The sequence below is a fragment of the Enhydra lutris genome, unplaced genomic scaffold, assembly GCF_002288905.1.
Source record: "Enhydra lutris kenyoni isolate GAN:26980312 unplaced genomic scaffold, ASM228890v2 scaffoldscaffold20, whole genome shotgun sequence".
Classification (NCBI taxonomy): domain Eukaryota; kingdom Metazoa; phylum Chordata; class Mammalia; order Carnivora; family Mustelidae; genus Enhydra; species Enhydra lutris.
Genome location: NW_019154104.1, coordinates 6128321 through 6136965, shown reverse-complemented (window position 1 = coordinate 6136965; position 8645 = coordinate 6128321). Strand labels below are relative to the sequence as shown.

The following is an 8645-nucleotide window of genomic DNA, read 5'->3' as shown; positions in this document are numbered from 1 at the left end:
GCCCCAACATACTTTTTTTTTTTTTTAAGATTTATTTATTTATTTAACAGAGAGAGACACAGCAAGAGAGGGAACACAAGTAGCGGGGAGTGGGAGGGAGAAGCAGGCTTCCCGCTGAGCAGGAGCCAGATGCTGGCCTTAATCCCAGCATCCTGGGATCATGACCCTAGCCAAAGGCAGATGCTTAAGGACTTACCCACTCAGGCACCCCAATAAATATATTTTTGTACAGTGTTTCCTTGATAAACCCTCTTGCAACAACATTTTTCATTAAACTAGTAAGAAGTAAAGAGAAGGCACAGAAATAGAAACACACATACCCAAGCGGTTATAATCCAGTTTGTAAAAGGGAATGGCACTTTACTTCTCCTTTACAAGTACTCAGAGAGGTTAGCACGGACGGGCTCATCTTACAGTCTTAACCAAGATCTGTATTTATGGGATATAAAACTTATTCTCAGACTTTGAAACTCTCCTGTGATTGATTCAGGCAAAGGTCCAGCCACTGCTGGTGGGGAACTCGGCACAGGTGGAAACAGCCAACCCCGAGTGAGCCCACAGCTGACACTCGGCATCCCCAGGAGGGGCCACCAGCCTTCCTCACGTGAGAACACGGGAGAACGGTCTATAAAGCATTTTGGAGGGGGTGGGGGGACCAAACTTGATCCAGCCTTACTTCCATTTCACAGGAACACAAGGGGATAGAAGAACATGCTAAATGAAATCACCACGAAGCCGCCGGAACATGGGCCATTCCTGAGCACAACGGATGGGTCTCTAACGAGGAAGGGCACTGGAAAGGGGAGTGGCCGAGGCTGCTGTCCAGGAAAACAGACGCCAGGCACCTAACAGCCAACTGCACAGCATAAACTACGTTTGGATCCCAATTCAATCAAACATTCTATAAATCCTCAGAGATCTCCAAATATGGATCTGACATTAGGTGAGACCAAGGAAGTGTTTGCTTTGTTCAGGGAGATGCCGGAATTGAGCTGATGTAAAACCTGGCGATTTTTCTTCTGCACACGGGAGGCAAAAGAACATGGGGAAAAAAATAATAAAAATAAAAATTAAAAAGTTAAAAAAAAAAAAAGGACATGAGATCTGGATCTGCTTCAAAGCTTGCAAACTCTGGAGCTGGCTGTGGGCAACGGGGGTGAGAGGGATTCATCACGCTACTCTCTCTCCATGTGTGTCTGAATTTCTCTAGGATTACAAAATAAAAAAATTCTATCTTTCACAATCACTTTTAAGTCTTTATGTATCTAAGTCTTATAAGAGATAAAATGGGGACGCCTGGGTGGCTCAGTTGGTTAAGCAGCTGCCTTCGGCTCAGGTCATGATCCCACGGTTCTGGGATCAAGCCCCGCATCGGGCTCTCTGCTCAGCGGGAAGCCTGCTTCTCCCTCTCCCACTCCCCCCTGCTTGTGTTCCTTCTCTTCCTGTGTGTCTCTATCAAACAAATAAAATCTTTTAAAAAAGAGAGAGAGAGAGAGAAACGGAAGCAAAACTGTCTATTCTCCCCGACTTACTCATTCATGAGATGTTCCCGATGAAATCTCAGCTTTGGAAAGAACCCAAGAGGGCATGTAGTTCAGGGAGTCTCTAATCTGGCTGCAAGTCAGAAACACCCATAGAGCTTATCAGAACCACCAATCGTCCCCAACCCACCTCAAACCGACTGAACCAGCATCTCCAGGGCGGGAGCCAGAAATGCTCATGGCGATGCCCCGGGGGTTGCTGGCGCAGTCTTGGAAGATCCCTCTCCCACGTCCTAGGCAGGCAGGTATCCAGCAGGGGACGTGTTCCAAGCCCGCAAGGATAAGGACCACACCGGATCCTGCAATCTCAGTTATACTGAGCTTAAAACTGTGTTCCACGCTTTTAGAAGAAAAAAAAATGTGACTACAACGTGCAAGCCTTCCGTTCTCCCCCTTCAACGAACACATATTTCTCACCAACATTCGGGGGCACTTGGTCACTGCACAGTGGCCCAACCTCAATGTGGAAGCTACCAGGAAGTAAAATCAAAAAACAAGCTTACCTGTACAGCCAAAGAGGCTTTCACTGAGCAAAGTGTCAGGGAGAATGCCTTCCCCTTTACTGAGCTAGCCAGAGGAGAAACCCCAAATGGAGGGGCCAGCACGGGCACCCTGGAAAGAGGTGGGAGTAACCCAAGAAAGGAGGAGAAAAGGGGGAAAACTCACACTCTGGGCTGTGTTCTCGTAAAATCACAAACAATGGGAACAAACTCCCAACGACAACACCGACTGGCATCCGATCAGAAACACGTCAATACAGGTCGGCACAGCTAGGAAGCCAGAACCCCACATTTCCTAAGATTAACAATCTCAAATCCTTAAAGCCATTCCCCTTCCACAGGACAACCGTCACCCCTGGAAAAGTGGACTCCCAGAGCGGGGGCTGGGAGCACACAAGGGGGAGATGGCACTCTGGCCTGTGTGCCTTCACTCACATGCACACCCACACCTGTCACTCGGGGGAGGGGGGGCTCCGCCTGAGTCTCACTGCACACTGCGGAGCTGCTTTGTTGAATGGTTCTGAGTGAGCATTTGCTCCATTACTTTTCTGTGTGCTGGCCTCGTGGCAAACAGGGAGCCAGGCGGGCGGTGACACGCAGGACAGGTTCATGCCAAACTGAACGTGCTGTTCGCGCCTTCTCGGGGACATGCGGCTCTGGGGGACCTGGACAGAATTTTCTTCACTGTCTTCTCATCCTGGAGTTGCTTTCTAAGATTTTCCCCTCCTAACCATAAAGACCCAGCTATACAGAAATGTTTAATAGCACGGACTTGGCCCTTGACAGGGTTGCGGTGGACTCTCTTTAAGTTCAAAGAAGAATGGTAAAGCAGTCAACAGAGCCAAGTACCAGGTCGGTCTCCTCGTGCTCCTTCGGCGAGGTGGAGGGGAGGAAAGAGAGCAGTGGACACCCAGGGACAGCGGCAGCGCCCCACAAATGTCACACTTAGGGAAAAATACGGACGTGCGGTCTATTTGCATGTGCACACCAGACCCAGGCATCGCCTGCCCCAGCAGTCAAAGGCAAAGCTCCTGAGTGTCCACATCTTTGCCGGTGTTCCCAAGCAAGCCCCCTCCTCAAACCCTGCACGCCCACTCCCCATCTTGAACATAAACTCCAGGGGAACAGCATTTGCAGAAAAACGTGCCCAGCTGTGGCAAGGGGAAATACGGCGTCACCCCTTCCTGATTCATACTCCTCCACGCCCAAGACGAGCAGAGTTTTCTCCAGCTCAGGATTTTACTGCAAACAGGACCATGTTTCTGGAGAAGGAAAGGCCCCAACACTGCACAGCCAGTGCAGTCCCACAGCCGAACTTCAAGAAGGGGCAAAAGCAGATCTCCAGCTATACACTGAAATGTCACTACCATGAAAACCCAGGCTGAAACACACAGGAATAATGCGACAACTCTGGGGCAAGAACATTTCCCAGCTTACGTCCCAAATGCAGCTGTTAACTTTTCAGAACTCCAAAGTCGGACCACAGCTCTGCGTTCCAGCCCTGCCAGTCAACCCTCTCTCTATTACAGAAACTCTCTCGCTTCAGCAGACCAGGAAACCTGGACTAAGACCGTACAGTCAAAAGTCAATCTCTTGGAAGCCCATCTCTAAAGGGAACTTTACCCCAATTTTTCATACCCGTTGTTTTGAAGTTACCACTTACGTGTATGCCTGATTTTATCGGAGTCACCTCAGCAATCCACGTCTTTGTCCGGTATGGGAGTGTACTGTTTGGCCACCTCCCAATGCCCATTACTGTCCATTTATTCCAGAATCCTGGAGAGGCTGCCCCTCTCCAAGTTAACACTTAGAAAAGAAATGCCATTTTTCTCTTGTCCCAGGTGGCAATTTTCCTCCAATGTATACATACATACCCCACGGTTAATGGCTGTCCTTGGAACATGGACCTGTGTCTGTACTGCAAACCCAGAGGGACCCATCCACGTTGAGCGATGATCCCAAGAACCAATCAAGTGTGCGAACCACCGTTTTGTGATTATGTTCAGATACCACAGTGGGAAACCCTCAATCCAGCATGAACACCAGAAACACCGTCCAATGACCAAGTTGAAGGCAAAGGAAGTTCTCTGCCACCAAATGAATGAAATAAAATTACTCAATTATAACTGCGCCCTTCGGTGTGGTGAATTTACATCCCTCAACATTGTTTTTTCATGGGGAGGAAGGGCACATTTTTAAAAAAGAGAAATGTGAGTTCCAGACCCAAAGAGCTTACCTGACTCCTCTCCTTGTCCACTTTCTTAAAACACTTATTCAAAGACAAATTATGTCTCACTGAGTTTTTCCACCCGGTAGGTGCGTTTGCAAAATACGGAAAATGTTCCAAGATCCAGTTGTAGATATCCTTTACTGGCAGGCGCTTGGTTGGAGAGTCCTCGATGGCCATAAATATGAGGCAGCTGAAGGAGTAGGGGGGTTTGCAGTTGGGGTTCTGCCTGGCATCGTAGGGCATGTCAGAGTGGGCAGGGGATGGAGGGGTGTCATCGTCCAGGTCCTGGACAGGGCTGACACTCCTGAGGACCGACTCCCCGAAGCTCTTCAGCAAGTTCTTGCTCTCGTGAAGCCAGTTCAAATTGGTCAGCTCCTCATCTTCCATGGCCCCCTCTTCTAATCGGATGTCAGGCAGAGAGAAGTCGAGGTCATCGTCCTCCTGAAGGGCCTTGGAGAAACCACCGCCCCGGTAACACGGACTCAGCCCACTGGAGACGCGAATTCCTGAGCTTTCTGGCTTCTTACTGGGAGGCATGACGGGACCCATTTATGTGAAGGCTCCTGGTGAACAGAGTACAAAGAAAAGATGAGTTGGGGAAACCCAAAACAGAGAGGCAGCTGTGCCCTCCTAATTCTTTTGCGCCCACCCCCCCAACCCCCACCACTTCTACGGACCCCATGCCCCTGGAAACAGCATCTCCTGCCAAGCTGAGGACCACAGACCTACCACTCCACCACTAATAAAGTAAAAGTAGTCTGTGAGCGTAGCCCTGTGACTCTGCCACCTCTTAAAATACAAGGAGACTGGAACTATTTACGGTATCTTTAATATACAAATGAATCACAAAAAGAATGGGGAACTCTACAAAGCTTTCTTCCCAGATTCACATCATCGTTATATTATCACTGTACCCCACTGGGAATAATCAGTTATTTCTTGGTGCCTCAGTTTCTCCTTAGAATATGAATGCACAGGGGCACCTGGGTGGCTCAGTGGGTTAAGCCTCTGCCTTCAGCTCGGGTCATGATCTCAGGGTCCTGGGATCTCTGCTCAGCAGGGACACTGCTTCCCCCTGTCTCTCTGCCTGCCTCTCTGCCTACTTGTGATCTCTGTCAAATAAATAAAATCTTTAAAAAAAAAAAAAAAAAGAATACGAATGTATATACAGGTAAGAATTCTTTCAAGCCTCACGATAAACACTACAAAGTAAAGGCCATGCCCCACACTCTGGTCACTTGGGGTTCTAGCCCTCAGGGTTTATCCTTCCCTCCCCTCCCCACTGCAAAATACCTGCAAGTTTAAGACCAGGTGTTTCAGATTAAGTTCAGCTGTCGCCACATGAAAACCATGACAACCGTCCCAGAATTAACATTCTGACCACATCATGCGCTGATTGGTAGTGTTTTATATCTGACTGTATCTTTCCTCCACACACAATGGCCCCAAACTCCGCAACTTTGATCACAGCTGGCAAGTCTAGAAAGTGGTAAACAAGGAAGTCTGTGGGTTGGAACTAGAGGAAAAAGTGCATTCAATTATTGGGACACTACACCCCAGATGAAAAACTGAGTAACTTTGGGCACCGCACCAATCAATGGGACTGTGAAGACAAGCCATTAACTGAAATTAGAATTGGTGAAAAAAGTTAGAGGAGCAACCTGCAGCTCCAACTGGAAGGTAAATGCAACAAAAATCGCTACAGAATTCTATTCTGCACCCCCCATGCCACCCCCATTTTTATCAATGACCTAGAACAGGGAGTACAACTTCTGATGAGAAAAGAAAATGAGGACGTGGCAAGTCCACAAACAGAATGACCCCGATAAATACAAAGCATATTCAACCCTCGAGTACTCAATGTAAGACAGAAAGAACAGTATAAAGATAATGAAAGAGGTCTCCCACTGTCCGCTCGCAGCGCTCACACGATGGGCTTGGTTTAAGAAGCATGTCTGTTTTATTTTCTCCCCCTGAGTAAGAAGATCAAGCCATCTCTCTAGGAAAACAGAATGAACACAAAAGCAGACACGATCATTCTAAGGCTCCAAATGCGCATTGACAGTGTGCTGAAAGTAACTGCTTCAGCTGGGGAAGCTCTGGAATGGGATTCTAGAAAGCGTAATGTGAGACACCCAATGGCCAGCCAAGGGTGCCTGAAAACTCCAGCACCCTCCCTCCATCACAAGGTCCCCACACAGAACCTGCGGGCAGAAGGCGGGAGGAAGCTTTCCGGAGCTACTGAAAGATGCCCAGCTCCAAGGACAGAAAACTTCCAGTTTGAGCCACAGGGACTTCTTTCCATCAAGAAGGAACGTAACCTGAGTAGCACAGGACACAATTTAAAGAATAAGCTTGTATCTTTAGGTTTGGGGGTATGACAGAAGCCCCACCTGGTAACGTTTTTACCATTTTTATGAAAAAATCAAAGCTAGGCTTGTCTCCCTCCCAGTTTCCCCAGATCCCATCACGAAACCCTAAGTTTCTGAAAACCAGGAATATCCACACAGTAGAGTACAAAGCAGAACGAAATACTCCAGGCACCGAAGTCAACTTCAGCTCCAGATGAAAGTTTTATGTCTCCCGAGCTTCCAAACAGGAAAATTATATCATGGCTGACAGTAAAGTAATTTAATTGCACTGTTGCTATGACAACATGCTGCTCTTTCTTTTCAATTTGCTTATTTGTCAGAAGCTTCCCAAAGGAACTAACACACGATACTCCATGTTTTCTTTTGTTTTAAACAAACATTGCCAGCAGTATGGTCTTATTAGAAAAATAGCACTGTGCAGAAAAGAGGGTGATGGGGGTCCGCTACCTAGGAATCATCTGTCTGCTTTGTGTTTCTGTCCCCTCGTGCTGTCCAACTGTAAACTGCAACCCTATAAATCCAGCATTTTCGCAGCAACAGTATCAAGAGCTGCTGATCACTACAGTTCCATTTTAAAAAACAGTTCCCAGAAACCACCGCTGAGGAGTTTTCCATTATTATACTCTAACTACATAATTTGCCAAATCTTTTTTTCCTCCTATTTTAGAGGGGGGGGGGAGAGAGCGAGCGAGCGAGAATCCAGATCATGTGAGTGTGCAGTTAGGCAAACATTTTTAATCTGCTACCACAATAGGGTTGTTCCACCAGATACGCAAATACTCACTAGTGACCTCCTTAAAACTTTTCGGTTGGCTATTGGTTACATTCCACACACACAACCACACACCCTCTTTCTGTTTTTATATGATTTGCTGTGTTTTGTTATCTTATTTGCTTTCCAAGGGAGGAAATGCAGCAGGAAAGCTGCATTTCTTGCCCACTATCAGAAGGTTTCCAAATAACTGACACACACATTACTGGCCCAGCTTTGAACAGATGTTCGAAGTGAACTTTGAAAAGTTAAGAGATCCTCTCCAAGCCGAGCAGGGCAGTCGCGAGTTTGGAGGGGTCGGGTAACCCCCCCCCCTCCGCGCGCGCGCGCGCACGCACGCGCTCCACTCCCGTCTACTGTACTTGTCAAAAACATTTCAAGGGGACCTGCGGGAGCGGCGATTGGCTGCGTCCCGCGTCAATCAGCGACGTTGCCAGGCAACGAGGAAACCGCTCTGCTCCCCGTATACTGGGCAATTGGGAGCTCGCATACCTTCACTGCCGGTCAGATGTCATAAACCTTTTATTGGCCGCACCGCGGCGAGCCTTAAAAACACATCAATAAAAGCCCGCCGTCCCCCCAACTTCTCCAGGGCCCAAGGAGGGTTTCCTAGAGAGCCGGGGTAAGGAGGGGTCGGGCCTCGGGGGTCTCGGGAGACGCTCACTGCCTGTGCCAAGACCGCACAGTTTGGGGGGAGGGGGCATCTTTGTTAGGAGCCTGTTTCTCATCTTGGGGTCTCCCCTAGAGCGGCACCCGCTCCCCGGCCCGGAACGGCGGGGATCCCGTACTCCGCGGACAATACCAACTCTGCTCCTTTCGGGCGTCTTTTGGAAACCGAGGCACCGGGAAACAGCCCGCACGTCGGGGCAGGAAACTCTTCGGACCGGGCAACTTCCCCGCTCGGGGGCTGCCGTCTCCCCGCCCGGCCGGGCCCCCTAGCCTGAGCCCTCCCCCCCAGGAACTGCGGAGTCCCTCGTCTGCCGTGAGCGGCGAGGTCGCCTCCAAGACGGCCTCGGACGAGCGCCCCCGCCCCGAGTCACCCCAACCCCACCGGGGCGCCAGCGGGAGCCGGGAGCAAACTCACCTGGCCGGAGCGGGGGCGCGGGGACACCGCAGCCCTTCAGCGGGAGCCCACAAAGTTTCGCGGGCGCCCAGCGGGCATCGCTTGGTGGCCCGGCTAAGGACGCGCGGGCGCGGCGCGGCGAGCCCGGGGCGGCGGGCGGCGGGGGG

At 49.8% G+C, this 8645-nt stretch overlaps 1 protein-coding gene across 3 annotated transcripts in view; it reads right to left on the bottom strand.

Moving 5' to 3' along the window:
* The window catches only part of LOC111148508 (forkhead box N3), a 297030-nt gene that overhangs the window by 212970 nt on the left and 75415 nt on the right, over positions 1-8645 (bottom strand). For all 3 annotated transcript variants that reach the window (XM_022505114.1, XM_022505115.1, XM_022505117.1), the window contains exon 4: positions 4278-4834. In XM_022505114.1, the coding sequence (XP_022360822.1) occupies positions 4278-4820 (543 nt within the window). In that variant the 5' untranslated portion in view covers positions 4821-4834. The remainder of the gene's footprint in view (positions 1-4277; positions 4835-8645) is intronic.